Below are 23507 nucleotides of genomic sequence, written 5' to 3'. Positions count from 1 at the left end.
CTAGGCAAGAGTTTGCACTACCGAATAAAAAGGAACAAAATCGTACTGGCTGTACATAAACAACTTTATCTCTGCTAGGATAATTACGTCTTTGTGTAGGGAAGTCTAGCCGGTGGCGTTATCTCTTTCACCTTCGGAAATCAATCCGAAGAGAGGCAACAATAAAAAGCCAACGTGTGTACTGAAGTCGCGATTTGTTTTGTTGGTCTCTTGTCAGTTAGGTTACAAAATGTCGTGACCAAGAACTGGAAATTAAATATGTGAGCTCTTGATGTAAAATATCATTTTGTACCTGTTCTCCGCTCTGTTGGCTCCATCCAGCACATGAAGTGTGGAAGACATGCTTACACCTAAGATTTCCTCCGCTTGTAACTACAATGTCTCCAGTGTTCACATTTCCAATCGCCTTACATTCTTGCTGTAACATGGGACCAGCAGCAGCACTCAAGGCTTTAGAACTTGCGTTTTTGGTAAGATCAAGGTCTGGTGACGTCGAATTGACGATGACATCAACCTAAGGAGTGACAACAAATGCTTCTTTAATGTATATAAAGATATAACCTTGTACAAGATCCTAACTTAACGATGGTGGACGTTTTAGCTGTACTCGAGATACAATTTAAATATAGCTCTTAATGGTTCTGTATGGAAGTGAGGTACTTTTCGACGCTAGCAGAGCGGCTTAATGCGCTTACATTAGTAGCTTCCCACTTTCTACATCATTTGTTGTTTACAAGCTAGAATTCTAATAACGGAGGCTTTCGACAAACAATTAGGAATAAAAATCAGCAATAATAATTTCGAATGACGTTTCGATGAATCGTTCATCATTTTTAAATTCTAAAAGTCAGGTTCTGATAAGTTCTATATAATTATATGAATGCGTGTGAAAGTCTCGTTGCATATGATCAAAGACTCTACAATGTGGAATGTAGAGAGTACTAGTGTTTATTACGCACTGAATAGTTTTGCTTTAATTGAGTCAGATTGAGTGTTCAGTTTAGGTTTCATTTCTGTGATGAAGAGCATTTCGCAGATTAAGCATTCAAATTTCCCGCGAAATTTCTTCAGGATTGTAAATTGCTTGTTAAGATCTTTGTTATTCTGACTGTGGGCGTCACGCAGGTGGTTTCCGATAGCTGGGTGCTTATTTTCACCAATGCGTTGGAAATGGTGTCGGCGAGTGTAGCCTATATAATCAGCATCACACGAATCACATTTGAATTTGTAAACAACACATTATGGATTTATTAATGGTGGTTAATTAACACTCTGACTCAATTAAAGCAAAACCATTCAGTGCGTAATTAACACTAGTACTCTCTACATTCCACATTGTAAAGTCTTTGATCATATGCAGCGAGACTTTCACACTTTCACATATAGAACTCATAAGAATCGATTCATCGAAACGTCATTCGAAATAATTACAAGCTAGAAATTAAAGCCTTTTAAAACTGATGATGTTGCTGCATACATCGCGCTCTACACCCCAGTGCTTTTCTGCCCTACTTTTGTACATCAAAACTGAACAAAGCACGTGTTTGGTGTTAACGTTGGAACACACATGCTACCACACTTCTAACATAATGAACAGTGCATCAATCTAATTTAACTATCGAGCTTAAAATGTACCATCTTTATTTGTCTTCATACAGTATGATATGGACATATCTGATCCTAGCGGTATTCAAGACGCGGCTAGCTAAGCTAAAAGTGCTCGAACAAATGACGAGTTCAAGTTCGCGACCAAGCGCGCGAATAAATACAAGAAGAAACTGTGTAAACTTGCATCCAAAGCCACTTCAATAAACAGGTACAAAATACCAGGACCAGGAATAGTTGACGGATAGCGATTTGTGTTTTGGCCGTTATCTTTAAGTGTATACGTATGGCAAGCTAGGCTCTTTGTAAAGTTATTCCCGGTGATCCTGCTTTAGTAGACGGTTGCCTAGTTAAACTCGCCATCTATGTGCGCGCGTTTTCAAAATTGCTGCCAAATGTGGTTTTTGCTCTGATATCGGGGGGGGGGGGGGGGGGGAACTGGACTCTCTCTTTTCGCGCCTGGGTTCAACCCCTGTAAAGGGCGCGCGGAAGAGAGAGTTCAGGGACTGGACTATTTAGTACCATACTTCTTATATTTTCACGAAGAGACCGGGATGACAAAATTTTAACTCACAAGCCTTCTTGAGATGTAAACCGAAACAGTAGTGAAGAGAGTTAAGTACTATTATTTTCATGGTAATATACAGCGAAAAAAAAGTTCATAAACTGATAAAATGTTTGCGACCTACCCGCTCTTGAGACATATCACCAATCACGAGAACCAATTTTAAGCCTTCTGTTGTCTTGATAACATTTGGAATATCAACAGATGCTTGTACTGAGGGCGGATTGGGAACGGTCTTGTTCCTTCCTTTGCTTTTCTCCACCTTTATTTTGCCGTTTGGGTTCAAAGGTGATTCATAATTAGGATCAGGAAGAAATCTGGAATCCATCTCTTTGACAAAAGCCTTCACAGTGTCATCGTCAATGCTGGTAAATTGAATCTCAGACAAAGGACAACTTGGATTTTTTTGGAAAAACGCTAGTGCAGAGTCAACCATAATCTGGGCGCACAATTCACATGGAAATTCAAAGATGCCTGTACTGATTGCAGGAATTGCGATTGATTTAAAGCTTTTAGCAGCATCTAAAGCATTTTCTACCGCATAGCGTAGGAACTTCTCCTCTCTCGGAGATTTACCCATTGCCTTTTCCCGCGCTGCCTCCTTTCTCCATTTTGGTCCCACGGCGTGAATGACTTTCTTGAATGGCAATTTTCCTGCAGACGTAACGACTACTTGTCCTTCCAATACAGGCCCTTTGTCGTTGACATATCTTTCGCATTCGTTTTTGATTGCTTCTCCTGCTGCATCAGAAATGGCTTTGGCGACGCCACCCTTATAATGGAGTTTAGAATTTGCTGCATTCACAATGACGTCCACATTACGGTCGCAGATGTTGTCCTTATAAACCATAATGTTTTTCCCTTCCGGTGTAAGGAAGTTACACAATTTCTCTTTCTTCTTTCTTTTTACTGCCTTTTCCTCTTGTTCTGGTTTCTTTGATGTAGCATCTTTAAGAGGCACAAAGTGTTCTATTACACACCTGTTCTCATTCTCCAGCAGACTCAGCATTTTCTTGGTTTTGCTTCGTTCCAGTAGTTTGCGCATTCCTGGTTTGTTTAGTAAAAACGTCTGGCGTGCAACTTTGGACGCCAGATCTTGAATCAAAATCGCTGCTTTGTCAACTCCATCCGTCGTTCCAGAGATAACCAAATCTTCATAATCTTTACTTGCAATTCCCTTGATACGTGTAAAGTGCTCTTTTAGTTCGTCTTCTATTTGTCGAAGTTCCTGTTCTTGGTACTTTGCAAGGAACCGCTTGCAACCTCTCGGGAGCTCCACCACTTTACTGACAATGGTATTTTCTTTTAAGAAGCGCTTGACAGCTTCCAGGGCAAACGAAACACCCTTCTTTGTTCCCACTAGCCATATTTTCTTATTGCTTCTATCAAAAGAAAGGCTTACAATGCACTTTTCGGACAGTTCATTTTTCAACTGATGCCACTTTTCACTTTTGTCTAGCTGAACATGATCCTCATCTATGTCAAGGCATTCTTCCACAACCAACCTCTTTACCAACTCAGACGCTTTGTTAGCAACTTCAGGTGTCATCCCCACGACGACTACATTTTCCTTATTCTCTGTATCAAAAGCCAAGGCAGCTTGTAAGTTATTGGCTGTGAATTGCTCCTTCATGAATGTTTGACACGCTTTACTCCTTAGAATTTCGACGGCATTCTGGGACATTTCAAGACTTAATTCTTTTATGTTGGCAACTGCTTGACATATTGCTGCAGTAACCTTATGAGCAGTGTCTTGAGGAGCACAAATCTCAACCTTTCCCTTGTCCAAGAGCAGGCACACTTGCGTTTCTTCGTATTGGGTTTCCAGTTTCTTTTCAAAGTCTAGAACCCTCAAGAACTGAACCTTAAATGGTGGAATATCAATAACACTGGTCCTTTTAGATGCCTCAAGTTTCAACTTTTTCTCGATCCTTGAGTTCAATTCTTGTAATTCTTCCACGAGGCCCTCCACATCTTTCCTCTTTCCTGTTAAGGCAATTGCCTGTTGCTGAGCTGAACAGTGAAATTTCACTTTTTCTTCCAAAGAACTGCCATTTTTGTGAAAGTAATCCGCCACAGCGCGCCAAGCTTCCGGCAGGACATGTGTAGTTGTTGTAAGAAATGCATCTATGAAAGAAGTGATGTCTTCACATGCAGTGTCAAATCTATTACTGCCTGGTGATGTTTTATCTACAGGTGTAACAGTGATACCTTTATCGCCTTTTTCCCAGATAATTTGTACGCCATGTAGACGCTGGATCTTTGTGAAGTCAGAATTGCAGTGTTCAAAAATAAAAAGCATTACTTGTGCGTCTACGGGGATACTTTTCGTCAGTTCAACTTCATGCTCATCCGGCTGAGAAACCGGCTTTCCGAGAAAAGGGTTGTGGGGTTTAACTTTCAACTGTGCACCGTTGAGAGAGTGGCTCTTCGACAAAACTTTGTTCACAACTGTCAAAGAAGAATTAACTAGCTGGTTAATTGTTGCGATTATGTAAACGTATTATTAAATTTACATTAAATTTGAATTTATCGTTGAACTTAAATGATGGAATCGTTTAGACAAAAAGCACGCCTCTTAACTGTCTTTTCAAACACATAAATACGTCACAATGGTTACCTGCTGGCAGCATACAAAGGGCGTAGTTTCTACTCAGTTCAAACGCAATTTCATCATGATCCCGAAAAGTAAAGGAACTATTTTATAATGTGTAAAGTGAAATGGCAACTTGGATAAACATTTATCCACATTTATCATTTAGACATATTTGAGCCTGCAGTTGGCAGGACATGTGTCACACATAAGAACCTAGTATATGACCTCGCTCACGACGAGTCTCCCATAGCTCAGTGGTTAGAGCGTCCAACCGGTATTTTGGAAGGTCATGGGTTCGACTCCCGAAGGGGGAACTCGGAAAATCTTTTTTCCGAGTATTCAACTTGAGAACGCTTATATTTTATAATGTCTCCAGATATTATTGGATCTAAGAAACTATGACAGACGATGACCACTTTTCGGTAAATCAAGGTTTAGACATTGAAGTAAGCATACATCTGCACGTCAGTAAATGACAACGTTTTATAATATTCTTAGTTTATTCGTAGACGAAATATACCTCGTGGGTCCTCGAAGTGAACCAATGCCCATCCTTCCTTTATATTAAGTTCTACATTGGTAACACCGCCACCGTTCTTGGTGTTGTCAAAGAAGTAGAAAACTGCATCCTTGGTGGTTTTGTCCTTGTTTAGACCTGTTACTTGCACGCAATTGCAAACAGGAACTTGCTCTATTGATAGCTTTTTACCTTCAAGCAGCTTTTTCGCAACCGTCTGTGTAATGGCGTGATAGTCTGCCGAAAGAATTGTAATTTTTACGTCCACAAAGACACTAACAGCAATTGATATAGCATCCTTGTAAAGAATAAGAAAATATTATGTGGTAAATGTACCTTATTCTCACTTAATTTCGTGAGTACTAAATTTCGCGATTTTCGCGATTTTGAAAAAATCGCGACATTTAATACTCGCGAAATATAGGACACGCGAAGTTTAAAATCGCGAAATTTAATATCGTACTGATAATTTAAAAAAATGATGAAACTCGATGTGTTTTATCCTGGTTATTCTAACATGTGTGAGCTTCATGTTTAGTGTTTTTTGTTTAATTTTGTCCATTAATTATCTGCCACTCTTTCAGTCGCACTGTTCGAACTGTTCTCTGCCGTCAAGTTCCTCAAAATCTCGCTCTTGCAGTCGTAGAGGAACCTATTAGGGATCTAGACTGTTGAATACCTTGTTTTGTTATGTGTACATTGTTTTGTTTACTGTTTTAATGATGACTTTCATATTAATTATGTTGTTACAGTTTCGAAGTCAAAGCTTCATATTGAAGAAAAGATAAAAATCGCGAAATTTAATACACTCCAATTGCACCTTCCTCTCAAAATCGCGAAATTAAGTACTCGCAAAATATGGCTCTTGAATTTTCGCGAAATTAAGTACTCGTGAAATTTAGTGAGAATAAGGTAATTTTTTTAGAAACGTTTTGAGAAATTTGTTTTAATTTTCTTTTACAAAATTTCCGGCAATGCATTCAACCCCTTTTCACTCTGATTAAGGTGGGCAGAGGCCCCTAAAATGTATACGTAATTATAGTTAAACAGATTGTTGGTAAATCCATCTGCAGAACTGTCTACTGCAAATCGCAATACTGATTCTAGTATTTTGTAAAAATGGCTATCAGTTCAATTAGCTGGTCTTTGTTCACATTTAAAAATTTTTATCATAGATTTTACACAGAGCCATAGTTTCAAATCATAGATTTTAGATTGTAATTGTTATATACATATGCCTTTTACTAACTGGCACTACTAGTTGTATTTAGTCAGTTCTTAAGTCCCCTAATAAGTATGGGTATATATCCCAGGCTACAAGACTCTGGCACTCTAATAAAGTTTTCTATCTTCTATCTCTATCAATCCAGAAAGATGTGAAGGGAACTGCAATGTTACAGTGAAACGAAAACAAGCAAGACCAAAAATAATGTAGTTGCAACAGTAGCGACAAGAAAAGAGTACTCAGTGACTTCGTTAGTAGAGAAGCATCTTTTTTTAATACAACACAATAACGAAGAAGCTGTTTAAAAAAATACCCCCTTTGAGTGGTAAATTACTAAACGAGCGCTGACTTCAAAAGGGGAAATTATACAAACTTACCATATGTTTCATTAAAGGTGACCAGTGCACATCCTTGCTCTCCAAACTCAATAGATAATACTTCCAATCTGCTGACGACCTCCATGTAACACTGAAGCCCATCCAACGTAGTCCTATCACTAAGACCTTTTACAAGAAGCTTTCTAGTGTCAGTGGGTGGCTTCTTTTCCGGTGGTTTAATAGTAACTTTCAGTTGTGCGTCATCAAGGGTGAGTCTTCCTTTGTTAACAACTCCACGTGCACCTGAAACGTAAGGAATTTCGTTATTGGACCTCCATGGATGATTGTTGTAACCATACTCTATAGGACTCTTGTTTGTTTTCTGGTAGAGTAACAATTGGCTGGCCCTCAGAACATAAGGAGAGGTGAATAAATGGTGCATTCGTTGGACTAAATCAGCTTCTCAGGTGCATATAACTGCATTGGTACCAACGAGTTTTAGTTTTATAAAAAGACATGTTTGACTATAACCGTCAATTGAGCGACATCACCAGGGACAAATTCTAAGTCAATGCACCAAGACTAGATATAACTTGGGATCCGGGACGGTGATCTGAGCAGACATGATGTATTTTTCGTATGGCCTTCATGGGCGTACTTACTTTCGGCCTTAACAAAAGTCACGACAGCAATCTCAAGGTCAGGCATAAAATCAACATGCTCAACTTCTCCTCCCCCGGTGCGTTTCGTGTTCTCAAAAAACATCGTAATGGAGTCTTTGGTTGTTGCAGGGGCAAGTCCAGTTACTTCGATGGTTCTTGATTCCTGAGCTTCTTCTTTGTTTGGCAAGCCACACGTGTTGTTACAAGCTGTGACACTCAGGGTAACTCCATCAAGGATATGCTTGTTTTGTTGTAACACACTGTTAACAACTGGAATTATAATCAAAGAATGATCCACCATAAATTAATGAGACGTGTATGATAGTTGTCTACTTCTAGAACATAATAAACTTCCGAGATCTAGATCTTTAAACGTCTGGCTGTTGAAGTCAGGCATGCTGATATTTAAAAATAAAAAAATTGTTGTCACCAACTCAAGAATTTATAACACATTATAAAGTGGAACGTTAATTTCGTCAGCGTTATTTTCTAAAGAAAATCGTGGTATTTTAATCGAAACGTCCCACTTTTTAATTCTTTGAGTCAGTGACCACAAATTTAATCTTTCCAAGAACTTTCGTACTGTGTTGTTTGGGCGGTCAGCGCCATAATAAAAATCAAAAGATTGTTGTATTTGACCTTTAAAATGTTAAAATTAATTTTCGGCAACTTTTCTTTTGCCTTCCTCAAAATAAAATGACTAACAGAATAGTTTTAAAACTTGTGACGGTCCCTAAGGGACGTAATCAGTTGTAAATACGCCTTTAAGGAAAGGCTGGTGGTCTCCGGTGTTTACAGTGGAATGTAGAGATTCCAAAAATAAGCGTTTGTTTCGGCTTCCCACGCCACGTTCCAGTATTCCCACATAGTTTGGATGAATGTCATGTCCAGTGGTCTCCTAGACTTGCTTACAAGTCGAGCTCACAGAGCGCACAGAGCGCGAAGAGATCGAGCGCGTAGCGCGAGAGCTACTAAGATACGACATTCGCACCGCATTGCTCGACGGCCTATTTTCGACACTACATTTATATTACAAGAGAAAAAAACACAAACACGAAGAAGATCTAATATACACTAAGGGCTACATATTGTCTGTGTATCCCTTAGAACAGTACCAGATATTGAATTTGTTTATGCATTACATCGATTTCGTGATATAAAGCAATAAATATGAGCTTGCCTTCATCTTTCATCCGCCATTTTCCAAACAGCGAGTCAAGAGCGGAAAAGCGGACTAGTACCAATCCCTCTCCGCATCAAGACTGTAGGAGAGAGCTTGTATGCCCGTTTCACCGCACTCTGACGCCCTGGGTATCGCAATGGTCAGGGTTCGAGTCCCGCTAAGCACAATTTTTTTAGGCTTTCTTTTCGCAACTGCTTTTAAGATCGTCACAGTTTTTAACGCAACTTAAGAGTTGGAGAAAGTTAGAGAAGTAGTCCAGATGCCGAAGCTGGCTGGTGTTCAGAGACTGTTGGGTATAATTCATTATGTTAGCACCCCTAATACAGCTGTTGCATCAGGATAGAGAGTGGCACTGAGAGAAACAGCACGAGGCCAGTTTCAAGAAAGTCCAGGAAACTCTTGCTCTCTCTCCTGTGTTGGGGTACTATGATGCAAAGAAAAGTCAACCCTCCCAGTGGATGCCAGCTCAAAAGCTCTGGTTGCAGCACTGATTCAGGAAGGGCAACCCACATCCTACGTATCAAAGGCACTCACGTCCACCTATCAGAAGTATTCCCAAATTGAAAAAGAACTCTCAGGCACACTCAAACGTTTAAGGGGACAACTGGGTATTGGCAAAACACAAATGAAAGAACGCAATGTCTTGTCGCGGCCTGACATGGCTGCAGAAATAACTGAAGAAATAAAGAAGAGTCCGGTGTGTCTAGAAAATCGGCACCGCTTAATTATAAGTGACACAAGATTCCAGCACTGCCTGGGCTAAGGTTGGCACAGACCTTCTGCGGTCGGAACTACCTTGTAACTATTGATTATCACTCCAAGTGGCCCATCCCTGTAATGGAGCCGGGATACGTCGAAACCCCAGATAGTGTTCACTCTAGTTACACTTTTATTAACTTTTTTTGTTGAGTCAACAACTTTAGGTCAATATATATTTTACTGAGCCACAGCTTAGCCATTGAGTCTTATCTTTTATCATTCCTTCGTAACTTTCGGAGATGTAGCATTTGTGGTAAGCTTAGGTCAGCGGTCTACACTAGGAGCATGCTCGCGGTAATAAAGCGTGCTCTGTACATCCCACATTTTGTCCATGTTGTGTTTTTTTTTTACAATTCAACACCTTTGACAGATTTAAAAAGGCACGAGATATTTGGAATTTTTACAGCTCATATTATGTGGACTTTCTTGGTAGCATGCCCTTTTTACTACTTTGTGGAACTTGACCCCTTTGCTGAACCGTAATTAATAATTAGGGACTTTTTGTAGAATGTGTGGTTTGCTTGAGTTTAAGCCTGTCATTGTAGCTGATAAATAATTATGTTAAAATATATCACTTACCATAAACATCCTTGAATGTTACGAAAGCTACTCCAGTGTCACTTCGCAAATCGACAGTTTCTACCTCTCCACCTCCGGAACGCCGCTCGTTTTCAAAGTAGTTCCAAATCGAGTCTTTGGTGGTGTTTGCTGTACGACCAGTTACCTGAATGGATTTGCTCCTCGCGTTATCACTTCGACGCGTCTTAAAGCTGACATCAAGTGTTGCGCCGTTCAAACAGTGATTGCCATGCGCGATCACACCTTTTGCCACTAGGGAAAACATAACAACACTTCATAGGATCAGACTTAACCAGCGTAGGGAGCATACTTATCTCTATAATGTCTACCATGCTATCTTAAAAGGGCTCAAACTGTAATCACGAACACACTTCTGTTCTGTTGTAATATATAGATTTCGCCATGTAAGATGCACGCGTACGATTTTTGTTCACGTGTTGACCAATCAGTCAGAAAACCAACGAGTCAGCCCAATGAAAGAGTGAGTTTTCTGATAGAAGAAAACTAGCGAACAGCGATGGTACAAGAGGTGAGAGCGCTCGCCTCCCACCAATGTGGCCCGGATTCGATCCCGGACCGGTACCATATGTGCATGGGTTGAGTTTGTTGTTGGTTTTCGCCTGGCTCCGAGTGTTTTTCTTCGGGATCTCTGGTTTTCCGTCCCTTCTCAAAAGGCAACACTTCTGAATCCGAGGGCCACAGGTTAATTAGTCGCAAGTACTGTTACGTGCAACCCCTCGTTATAGCGTGTCCGCTATAACAAAAGCTGACTGAATTTTCTTTTAAACCCGGAAGACCTTATATCCGAAGTATCGAAATAATGAAAAATGCGAAAATTAAAAATTTTGGAAAAATTCACAATGTTCGATCACCTCTATGGCGCGCGCCTGCAGGAAATTATGGTAGTGGGAATGCTGTAGGAATACAGCCAGCTTGCGATGCAGACACGACATGCGACCGCCATCTTGGACTGGATTTGTTTTGATGAATACAACTACCATAATTCTCTGCAGGTGCACGCCACAGAGGAAATCGGAAATTATAAGTTCACAAAAAGTAAAGAAAATGAAATGCTGTTCAAAAAGAACTGCAAAATAACATAAACACCAAGAACAGATGTAAACAACAACTTACCGTCGCCTTCTTCAAACGTAATGATCGCTTCGTCTTCCTTCAGGTCAATCGAGCTGATATCTCCGCCGCCAGATTGTTTGCGTGATTGAAAATATATTGTTAATTCTTCCTTTGATGTCGTCTTTCCGAATCCTTTGACGTATAAAGTTCGACCTTCATCGTCATCAGTAACTGAAAGCAAAATAAGGTTAGGCTGACGGAATTCCGAGAATAGAGTCGGGAAAGTCTCGACAAGTTGATGACACATTTTAGATCTTCAGTCAGAGCTAGTTGGGTTGTGCTTGATATAGTATATACTCAAACAGTAAGATAATATAGCCTTTAAGGATGACTTTTTACTAGATTTTTCCGTTAACTAGTACTAGTTTTCGCGCACGAGTGCTCGAAAGGGAAAAGCAAAGGATATATCGGGAGGTTGAGTAGCCAATAAGCGCGCGCCAGAATTGGTTTCAACTGTTAGAGGATATACATATTTTTTATTTCAAATATTGATGTACCAGGGCACGATTCTGGTCTCCAAGTTACCTTAGTTTTTTATTTCGAGATAACCATGTAAAAATGACTGAAAAGTGGGGTTTAAATCTAAGGGAAATGGAAGTTAGTACAAGTTAGCGGGGGGCACGAGATATCCGAGCTCGCCTACCGAGGTCCTAACAGAAGCTCAGTAAATAGTTATCTCTCGGAATAGTACTTTACGGATTTGTAATTCTTTTATGCGTAGTTCATTTTAGGGTAGTCCATTTGGGTAGTCCATGGACTAGCGGAGTAGGGGCCAGTTTTTGTCCACCCCCGTGATTAAGTTACCTGTGCTTTGTCCAGATAATTTCACCACTACCTCCTCTTCTGAGTCTAATGTCAATTTTTGTTTTCTTTCAGTCAACGTTTTGTCATCATCATCAATAGTTGGGCGAGCACCAGATCTACTGATAGGAGGAAGAGGGAGTTTCTGCTTCATTTCTAGTTCAGTAGTAGAAGTGTGGATTTCATCACTAGTCTCTGACTTGATTGGTCCGTCTGTTTTGGGGATATCTGGAAGGGGCGTTTTGCGTTCTAGACAAAAAGAATAAAAAGTTTTGCTTAACGGAGCCAGTTATATTCCATAAATGGCGGGAAGTATTCACCTTGATGACGCCGCCCGTACACACGGTGTAACATTGCGCGGGACATTGCTTGCAAAATTCCTGAGCGCAGTGGAGTGGCGGAACTATAAGACGAAACTTTTTTTCTGTCTTAGGGCTACTCCAAAACACAAATTCAAGCACATTATTTGTTTCACTTTTTCAAATTTTCTTCACAGCAGAGAAATTAAGAGATATAGTTTATTCTTTTTAGCTGCTTATTATGGTTATCGTCTCCATTTTGGAAGCCTAAGATCTCTGGGGGATTGGGGGAGGGAGGTGGGAGGTTCCTTAACAGTAATCAGTAATTTATACGGGGAAGCTGTGCTAAGGACAGACCCATACTCTTTAATATACCATTTTCAAAAGGAAAGGTTACCCTTTCATGTACCATTGATATTTTTATTTACATTGGTTACCCGTTAAAGTTTAAAGTTTTTTAAAGTTTAAAGTTTTACAGACAGAAATTTTATGAAGCCATGAAAGAACCATCCTCTTCCCCAGGGCCACGCGTATTTTTTAAATGACATGACGTAGTGGCCCTGGTAACGGTAAAAAATATGATGTTTGGGATTGGCTGATAAAAACTGCATGCGTAATTAGGTAAAAAACGGAACGTTTTTACGCAATTTTGGTTATACTTCCGGTCATCGAAACAATTGAAGATGTAGCGGGCAAGTTTGAAAATGTTACCGGAAAAAGACCGAATAACACTGGGAGTTTGTTGGAATATCGTATTCACGAAGCAGACCTTTGTTTATGAACAAATGACAGGTACATCTCTTGTAAGGTGTAACTCGGTTGTACTTTTTATTGCATTAAAAATATTGCAAACATTTGCACTATCAACTTAGCTTATACAAAATATACACACTAAATGAAGTTCATGAATACATGAAGACTTTGAAATTCAATGTGATATTTCTTACCACTACTCAATAGAATGATACCTCGTCGATCAGAGGCTTTTGAGTTCTGAATTTTCTACAATACCTCCGCATGGCCATAAATAAATTTCACAGTATCATCAACCGTCGGCATGTTATCAGCTGATGATATCCTCGACTCCATGTTTAAACACTATAACTCCAATTCCTCTGGATTCTAACTTTTCTATCAGCTGCCGACAGATAATATTGCGTGTAGAGACGACACAACAAGAACACATCTATCAGCCATGCAATTCAATGAGTTCCAAACGAATCGAATTGTGTAAGTTAAAATGTCAACGACTTGAATTGCCAAAACCAGCGGGCAAAACACAAAGACAGTCGTTCTACCTAACGACTACAGCAGGCAGGGCGGCTTACTATGCCATTCCTTGTTTCTTGATGTCCTCCGACAATTGTAGCAAGGATTACTGTACAGCTCTTTCGAATGCCAAACTCGAATCTCTAATCTTCTTTCAAAATTCGCTTTCTTCTTGTCTCAGTCAGCCCCAGCCTTCCCCGTCCTTTTACTGAGCAGGCGCAGACAAACATTTATGCAGTGGGCATGCGCTACCGGATGTCGTGGATTTTACGACATCCGGTTGCAGTGTTACCAGAGCCTTCCGTTTCGCCGACCACGTGACCAAAAGAAACGGAGGCTCTGGGAACGAGAATGTAAAAGAATGAAAGCCTTAGAAACAGAAAGTTACTTTTAAAGCTATACATGGCAGAGCACCGAACTACATTATCGATCTTATTGACATTAAAGGTGAATTTCCACTGTCGCGTTTTTGTTTACGCACGTTAACGTACGTAAAAATTATAAGCGTACGTAAAAATGAAATTTTACGCGCGCGATTACGCGCGTCAAATTTACGTTGTCCAATTTCCAATGCCACGTTTTTTCTTGGTATTTACGTTAAATTCAGAATTGATTTTAAAGTTTTAATTATTATTTTTAAAGCTATACTGGCAGAGCGCCGAACTACATTAACGATCTTATTGACATTAAAGGTGGATTTCCACTGTCGCGTTTTTGTTTACGCACGTTAACGTACGTAATAATGAAATTTTACGTGCGCGGTTACGCGCGTCAAATTTACGTTGTCCAATTTCCAATGCCACGTTTGCTTGCGTGCGAGTAAAAATCCTAATGTGAGGTTCAAAATAAAATTGAATATTGTCTTGGTAATTGTTTCGCTTTATTGTCAGCATGGTTCGTAATTGCTGTGTGCCAGGATTCCAAAGTTTTTCTAACGCAAAAATTCCTCACGCGCGCACTGTCAAAGTCGATTGAACGGTCGTTCAACCAGGCATGTGAAGCGATGTTAGAACCTTTTTTTAAAGCTTTTTGTGTTTCTAATACGTTTTTTCTTCATTGTTTGTTAACATCTTCCGGTCTTACCGATAAAGCTCCACGGTCGGTCGGCGCATGGGATCTTATAAACGACATTTGCTTGTGGTTCGTGGTGTGAATAAAAGCGGTCCACACAGCATTGTCAAAATATCGGTCTGTGTGAGTAGATTTTCTTGTAAACGTTATGACGTCGTTGCCCCTGGATACCAGGGTGTCTAAGAAGGGTATCTGTCCGTTGTTCTCAGGTTCAATAGTAAAGGCTATGTTTGGGACAATTGAGTTAAGAGTGACATCAAAAAGGATGCGGCAGAATGTTTCTTTATTATAAACGTAACTGTTCCAGCTTTTTGGAGAGATTTGCAGAGATGGCAGAGATTTGCAACAACCGGGCTGACAGGATAACCTGGTTTCAGTAATGTTTAATAGAACCTCGAATGGCGGGTGGAACAGCATCCGTGGATCGTAGTTTACGATTAGTCGACTCGTCAATATTATCCTCATAAAGAAAACTTGTTTTCTTGTCTGTCATCACATCACGGAAGGAAATCACCGACAGAAAGTATACCAGAGAAAATAACACCAGAAATTTGACTAACGAATTTTTTTGTGGTATATATATTGCGGTATTTAGCACCCCCGATACCCCCCTCTTAAGGACGAATAGCACTATTTCAAAGATGTTAAGTGTGGCCAAAATAGACTACCATTCTGCTCAGCTGAGGACAGAATTTACCTTTGCTTTTGAGTGATTTACTTACCAGGGACATAACCAGTGCCGTTTTCACATCCCGCTTCTGACTTGATCGGTATACATTTTTGTGGTATCTCTGGGAGGGTCTTTTTGAGTTCTAATGGTAAAGAAAAATATTTTGTAAATAGCAGGAACTGATTAATTCACCTTAACAAGGCTAGGCCTTCAAACACGGTGCAACATTGCACGCGACATTGCACGCAATAACTAAGTTTAATTGTGTCCATCAGGAAGTTTCCGCGTGCAGTGGAGTATTTATATTAGGTGACTTTGAGTATTATCATCACTGCCAATTATAAGACATAAATTATAAAAACCCTTACTACTACATCCAGATTAAACAGTGCTCTTCACGTATGCTATAAATCAAAGAGACCATGTCATGGATTTTATCTGATTTTTAAACAGCCAAAATTTATATTTTTGTCGCATGAAACCCAAACATAATGGGAATCCCCCCACCCGGGTCTGAAAAGGTCCAAAAAAGCCCGGTCTGAATAGGGTTAATATATATCTTCCTTTAGGTGTCTAAAGGCAATGTTTTTTATGGGTTACGGTTGCCTACCACTTAGTCCAGAACGGGTTTGACCAAAAACCTGTGAAATCCTCGTGACATATGGCCTCTTTAAGGAATAGCCTTTACATGTATGTGAATGTTGTGTAAGTTAATCAGTCAAGGGAAGTTCCAATGCATGTTTTTTGTTATAGGATATTAACGCTTCATGAAATTAACGCGAATTTCAAAAGTTCGCGTAAATTTAAGTCACGTTAACATGAATCACGATAATGTTGGCGTTAATTTCCGCGCCGTTAATTAAGTGGAGCGTTAATTTCTGCGACATTAATTTCCATTACTTTGGCCGCAATTTTTCGATACAGTTCAGACGTTCATTTTTCTAGGAAAAGCATTATTTCCTGATCAGGGTGAAAATCTACCAGTATCACTGAAACTGTGTAGAACGCTCGAAGCGGTCAGATTTCTTCGCTTTGCGTCTCGGATTTTATGTTTAGCGTCGAAATAAACTTGTTCCTGTTGTCTCAAAAAGTGTTTTTTGTTTACGTCGTAGTAATTTCATATATATTGAAATGTCACCCTCTCTTTCGCGTTAATTTCGATTCGCGTCGCGTTAATTTCAAAAACCTTAACCCCGGCCTCATAATTGACACAAGCGTCGATTTCTTATAATAAGGAATAGTCTTTTGTGCAAAAACCTCACAATTTATACATGTACACCATGTCAAATAAGCATAAATTTGTATACTAGTTCAATGAAAAGCTCTTTGAAAAAGGAAGAGACTCTATTGACCTGCTTCCTGAAGTCACTTTATCACTCGTCACGCTTTCATCTGTGAAGCATACTCTTAATCTTAAGCTTCTATTGTTATATCCAATTTCGCAATCTTTTTTTTTTTAATTAAAGAACCTTTCAATATTATGTCAAAGTCAACCCTTGAGTCAACTCTACTATATTAAAATATAGCAGTGCCATGATGACAGACTGGGGCTTCCAGGAAAATAAGGAAGTTAAAATAAGGAAGTACAATAAGTAATCTTACAACATTATCTTGTATGTTCTCAGTCGATATTGAGAAAAAGGTTGAATATGACTAACGTTAAATCGGTGAAATAAGCGTCCCAGTAATCGCTATGCCGCACAAAACATTCGGGTATGTAGATCAGACAATTTCAAAACCGCCCATCACCCCCCGGTAAACCCCCGGTTATTTGACTTTTGGAAAAATTTTGGTCAAATCCCCGCTATGCTGGCAGTTTAAACGGCCAAATGCCGCACCAGTAAACGATTAGCAGAAAGCCAATTTCTTCACCTTGGTTGGATTTTCAGACAAATTTGATTAACTATATCAAAGCGACGAAAACAGGGATGTTTACTTTCGCTTGAATTAATAGAACCTTAATGCACTTTAGTACTGAATTGCGACGTCCCATAAAGCGACTTTAATAGGATCTTAGTACGAGAGAACTGAAGAACGGGAACACGATTGCTGCAAGGTTGGCGCAAAACAACAAAACAAATCACTAAAGCGAATTTAGACGGGTTCATGAAATATTAAAATATGGATAGCCATTAATACCTCCAGCATAATTTACCTTGTATCTTTCTCTTGTCTATTACTCCACGAATATCGTCAATGTGTCCGCTTGCCGACGAACATCGTCGTTGCACCGGTATTTTTGCCTTGATTTCATGATCACTATTGCTTAGAGCACTTTGAGCACGAGAACCTCGGTTTGTCTGACTCTTGTCTACTACTCCATGATAATGGCCAGTGTGCCGTCTTGTCGACGCACTTCCTTGTCGCAACCGCAGCGTTCGTGCCGTCATTCCATGATCAATTTTGCTCGGAGAACTTCCAGGACGTGAAGGAAGAAAACTGGAATTTAGACAACACTTTAACGTATGAGATGAGTCTGTGTTTCCACAGCGAGGACACGGCATCCTCTCCGAGAATAATTAGCACACCCTTGATTGAGTTAAAAAATGGTCATTTCGTCAAGACTACTAAAACAAAACATTCCAATCGTCTCGGAAAGTGCTGACAAAAGGGTCTTTGTCAAATTTCTCAGAAATGAGCCGGAAATCAAAGGTCACGTTGTGTGGGCGGGCGGGACAATTCCCACACCACAATTATGAACATTGACAAACGAGAAGCTTTGAAGCTTAAAGTAGATTAAAGCCAGGCTGTTAATATTTAACGAGGAGGGGGGGGGGGGGGGGGGAGGGGGTCGAATAGGGAAACGCAAATAACCAGCCGATGCGTGCTATTTTTTTTTTAGCCAACGAATGATTTGCCACTAATCGGATCCTGTGTTTTGCGTGGAGGATTCTGGGATCGCTAGGGGGCAAACATTGCAAGTCGCTAGAAGAAAATGTATGGCGAAAAGTTGTTTTGACGCTCAAAAATACGATTTTGGAGAGAGATCAACGCTTTTTCGCGAGTATTTTATCAGGAATGAATTTGGGTATTGTTGATACTCGAAAGTGTAAGTTTTTGTTTGAATAACCGTGAAATATGTGATCAAGTTTACCGATAAACCTCCTTGCTTTCGTAAGGTTTATTTTTAAATTAACATCTCAAAATGGTCTCGAAATATTACAAATTAGGTATATATCGGGAGTAAATTACTTAATAAAGCCTTTTGGGTTGTATTTACGTGTGTACAGGATTATTTCTATGCTAAGTTATACAAATAATTTTAGTAATATGCCCGGCCGCTAGCGATGACTGTGCTGTTTGCGGTATGTGATAACTATCGAAGGTACCCAGAGAGGCAAAAGATTCTTCCTCGCGATGGAATATTAAGACTCCACCCGCCCAAAAATAAGAAAGATGATTTTTCATGAGCATGGCCGGCTTTAAAACAAGGTTATATCTTTCTCGAAGTAAAGCTAAGCAGCCTCTGGCTAAACAAAAATAAACATGTCATCCGCGATACGAAGCAACACATTCACGCAACACTGTACTAATCAACATCTTCACGGAAAATTTAAGATCTTGTCCTTCCAGAACGAATTTAAAGCACATCTTGCAAATATAAATGAGCCAAGATAAATCACAACAGTTCCAATAGCCAATACATAAAGTTCATATAACAATAAATACAGTGCAGAGGTGTAAAAATGTACTACCGGGAAACTACGCAGACCTTCGACCTCTACACGGCATTGATAGGGCTCTACTCAACTTAAAACACTTCTTAATAATACAGCTGACAGGATATAGTTCCTGTTAAACTAGTTATAAACAAAATAGATTTAACAAACGACCAAATCCAAAAGCGATTGGGAAATTTATAAAAGTCACGATCGTCTTATGACGAAGAAAGCGAACGTGAGTACAAAAAACGCAGAAAAATAAGCATTTGGGTTATAGAAGAAAGCATTCGTCTCCATTTCTTTCGCCACTCGGTTTGATTTTATCAAAATCACTCGCGGCCTCTGCACCTTTGTTCAAGTGCTGGAACGAGTGCTTTAATTGGGTAGACACGGCCAGACGTAAACAATTTTCTTGTGCTTGTGCGATATTTCGTTTTCACATGAACGCAAGCATAAGCGCAAGCACAAGAAAAGGAAAAATTTTGATCCTTGTGCTTGTGCTTGCGCTTGTGCTTATGCTTGCGTCGGAGCCGTTTTCACTATGAAATAAGAACTGCTTGACGTCATGCAGTTGCTCGCGCGGGCTAAAATGGCGCTAGCAACTCTAAACAGAAATCAAGAAGAGTTCCATTTGTTTTACCGCGCTTTACCAAATTTTTCTACAAAAGAAACCTTCAAAATACTTTCACACAGGTCTTGAAACCTGGGGCGCAAAACAATACGACAAAAAAGGTGGATAAACAACAGATAGAGAAGTTCTAATTCTGTTTTTCATTATCGCTCGCGACGCATGGCGTCATATTAGCGCGCGCTCGCACGCGCAAATTGGAGGTCGTAAAAGCCAGATTTTGATCCAATTTTTCTCGAAAACCTACTGTACAACCTATTATGAAACTTTCACAATTAAATGCAAGGGGTGAACCACGTTCACAGTCAAAATTTTGAAAAAATCTGTAAGACAGATTTTGACCTATTTTTAAAATCGGCAAAATATCACATTTTCCTATTTTGCGAAAAAACTGTCTTACAGATTTTTATATTATTTTGCATGAATGTCTTATCAAAGCCAATTTCTAATTTCTGAAATTTTGAGGTAGGGTCATACGGGTAGATTTCGAGAAAAACGCCATTTCACCTACTAGTGCCAGTCCCCTCTGCAGCACTCGGCCGTTCATTTTAGCTGTTTATTAGCATTTTTATTTCCCAAATGTCGCATATGATGGTTATAGGATGTAACAAACAGTAATACGAAAAGGATAAAACATTTCTGGCGATTGTAAAAGAGAGATAAAAGATGGACTGATTTTCCCTCTCAAAACTGTACTAAGCCACCTTAATGCTTTTCGGTAAAAAGTAATAAATTAGCGAATAGGTCTTCTCGTACATGAAATGCAGATATGTCTAGGATTGAACGCTAATGGGATGCACGTTCTTCATGACAGGCATCACAAAGTGTCCTCATATGTAATATGGAAATGTCAAACAGCGCAGTCAAACATGAAGTACAGTGGAACCTCGATATAACGAAGGGCCAAGGGACTGTCAAAATTTGTTCGCTACAAGCAGGCTGGTCCAAAAATTGTCATCTTTAACATTTTTCTTCATTCTTTCAGGTTTTTGAAAGGAAATCGTACGATGGTCGGTCCAGAAGCCTTGGTAGTCAACTTGCAAAATTCTCAATGTTTTAAACATCCCGGACTTGGCGTTATTGGTTTTGAATGAGCGCAAATTTCACTCAGCAAAAACCGTCATGATAATTTACTTCAGGCCTGGATGGCATTTTTTTTAATAACAACTTTTATTTACATCACATTACAATACAATAAAATTCTAACAGACGCGTTTTTACAGGAAAAAAGGAAAGGAGAAGAAAAAAAATGAAGATCTAATTTACATATAATGCATTCAATAAGCTATATAAGATGAAAGGTTTATTAGCACTTAAAAGTATTCTCATTAAATGTGCTCTCATGCATGCATGCAAATTAAAAGTTTCAAATGGAAATTGTGTTTTATGGGGTAAGAGATTTTGATATGCACCAATAGAAGAAAAAAAGCCTGGAAATCCTTCTATTTTGGGAGTTACTTCTTTTATTCTGCAGGTCCATATGAAATACCTAGCCACTCGAAAGTAGAAGTATTGTTTGGTGTGGGAAAGGTATCCGACCTTAGACCAATGATTATAGCGGGGGCAAGAGTGTTGGATTTCAGCAATATTTGATTTTGAGCCAACCAGGTCCAGAATAAATGAACAAGGGACTCATTCACAGTTCCACAAAAGGTACAGATATATCGTTTTCTCTTAAGCCGATTTTTTTTAAGAAAGTCATTTGTCGCCAGTCTTCAATGAAGTAGTTTAAACTGAAAAATAATTAATTTGGTAGCTTTTGTGCTGCAGAAAGGGGGTCTGTAAGCTATCTCCCAGTTAATTTCCTCAGGGCATTCTAAACTGCAGTCAACACACCACTTCTCTTGGCTTTTTGTAGGGCTTTTTTGTTTAGCGCTGACTAGCTTTTCATATGCCATTCTATTGGGCTTAGAAACTTTTGTGAAGTTGTCAACAAAGGTACTAAAGTGTTTGCTTTTAACATATTGGTTTTCTTAAAAATTTTATGCACGATACGACGCCATGATAAGTGAAGAAAATGTTTTAGTGTTAAATTCCGGGAAAGATAAGAACTTGACAGCGTCTTTCATTAAATGACTTACGGTTTGAATTTCTTTGGAAGTCCTTGATTTGTAGTACATCGGTTTATTTCCGATTTTCAAAAGTGAATTGCGCCAAATAGGCAAAGAAAGAAAATGTCCAACGGAGTTTATGCTATCGCTATTACTGATTTCAGACCAGATTTTTAGAATTTCTGTTGTGAAGGTGATAGGTACGTGGAAGAACTTTGCTAAATCGTTTTTTTTAGGTTACCCCTAAAGATGTCAGCCCCACCGAATTCGTGCAATTCATAATCGAAAAAAAGTTTCATTTTCCATAATAATTTTCCTTGTCTAAATATTTTTTAACCCAGGTTGAGTTAAGTGCTTTGTTGAAACATTAAGTTTTGATATCAATAAGCGACATTTTTTATAATCACTGATCATAACATCTCACTTAGTTTTGTCCCCCTTTCCGCTCCCAAGAGGAAGTGTGTGCTATTTGGAACAACAGCTAGACTGAGCTCTGAAACCAACTTCTCTATCTATGTCTCGGGAGATCTCATTAAGCGTGGGTCAGAATATAAGTATCTCGGTGTCGTCTTAGACGATGCCCTCTCGTGGAATGCCCATGTTAAATATGTTTTGGGCAAGGTTGGCAAGGGATTGGGCATGTTGAGTCGAATAAAGTCCGATGTCACCACAAACACTGCAAATATCATCTACAAGTCATTTATTATACCAGTACTTGACTACTGTGACACGGTGTGGAACTGCTGCGGGAAGGTCAATTCTGATCTCATAGAAAAACTGCATAGGAGGGCTGCACGACTGATCGTAAAACATCATAACAGTGACGAGGCTCTTAAGAATCTAGCTTATGAGACGACAAAGGAAAGACGCCAGAGACATGTTTATAATTTAGTTCGTAGGTGTATCAATGGAAAAGTCCCCCAATTTTTTAAAAATTATTTTACTTTTAATAGAGATGTAGCACTAAGAGAAACAAGGCAGGCTGACTTATTGCATCTGCCTAAATTACGGACAGAAGCCGCGAAAAAGTCTTTTTATTATTCCGGTTGTCAAATTTATAACTCTCATCAAATAATATGTAATTTTTAAATCTTTCGATTGTATACAAATGTAACATAATTTTAGCATAAATCTTAGTACTCTTATATATTTTAATCTTTTTAACTTCCATTTTAGGTACACTGTAAGGCTTTTAGCGACTTTTTACTTTTTACTAGGGCCTCTATTGATAACAGTTTTTATTGTAAAAGCTGATGGAGTAACCCTTTTTAAATAAAGGCTTTCTTCTTCATGCTGTTGAGCTCATCTAGAGCGGCATACCTTATTATAGGAAATTTACGATACATGTAATTAACGCGAATTTCAAAAATTCGCGTTAATTCAATGTACCTTAATTTGAGTCATTGTTAATTAAAACACTCTAATTTACAGCATTGTTATTTTAAGACACCTTTATTTCCGGGTAAGTTATATTAACACGTCATCTACTTATCCGTCAAAGCTGCAGGGATAGCTGAGGCAGTGGAAAGCGCCAGGACGGGATGTATTCCATCCCTGGACCCATGCATTGAATATTAGTCACTTTTTGGTCTGTTTAAATATCTTTGTTGTGTATAGCTTATCGGAATTAAACCTCAAGTTCTGATGTTGAACGTTCTTGTTTTGTCTCTTGAATAGCGCAGCTTGCTATAAAGATTACTACGCAACAAATTCGCGTTAAGTAACTGCATGTAAGCACACACCACACGAGAATTCGCGTTAATTATATGCATGTAAACATAAATCGTCGACAATTCGCGTTAATTTTATTACGCGTACATTTTGTTCGCGTTGTTAAAATGCTTCGTTATATTCCTATAATAAGGTAATTTGTTTGTAGCGGTGACTGGATGGGAAAGTTGGCATGGCTTATTA

The 23507-nt window shown here is 39.2% G+C and overlaps 1 protein-coding gene across 2 annotated transcripts in view; it reads right to left on the bottom strand.

The window, feature by feature from the left end:
• The window catches only part of LOC144655453 (protein mono-ADP-ribosyltransferase PARP14-like), a 55811-nt gene that overhangs the window by 8277 nt on the left and 24027 nt on the right, over positions 1-23507 (bottom strand). The window contains exons 1-10 of one of the 2 annotated variants that reach the window (XM_078515701.1): positions 17408-17835; positions 15305-15394; positions 11947-12192; positions 11143-11313; positions 10009-10260; positions 7488-7757; positions 6886-7128; positions 5287-5520; positions 2295-4621; positions 293-514 (exon numbers count right to left, since the gene is read on the bottom strand). In XM_078515701.1, coding sequence (XP_078371827.1) covers positions 293-514; positions 2295-4621; positions 5287-5520; positions 6886-7128; positions 7488-7757; positions 10009-10260; positions 11143-11313; positions 11947-12192; positions 15305-15394; positions 17408-17756 — 4404 coding nt within the window. In that variant the 5' untranslated portion in view covers positions 17757-17835. Of the gene's footprint in view, positions 1-292; positions 515-2294; positions 4622-5286; positions 5521-6885; positions 7129-7487; positions 7758-10008; positions 10261-11142; positions 11314-11946; positions 12193-15304; positions 15395-17407; positions 17836-23507 lie in introns of those variants that run through there. The other variant, XM_078515702.1, reaches the window with a different exon arrangement.

This window comes from Oculina patagonica, chromosome 5 (assembly GCF_052425735.1).
Source record: "Oculina patagonica isolate OP01 chromosome 5, crgOcupat, whole genome shotgun sequence".
Lineage (NCBI taxonomy): Eukaryota > Metazoa > Cnidaria > Anthozoa > Scleractinia > Oculinidae > Oculina > Oculina patagonica.
Note: the sequence above shows the minus strand (reverse complement) of the source record. Positions and strands in the feature narration are given on the sequence as shown.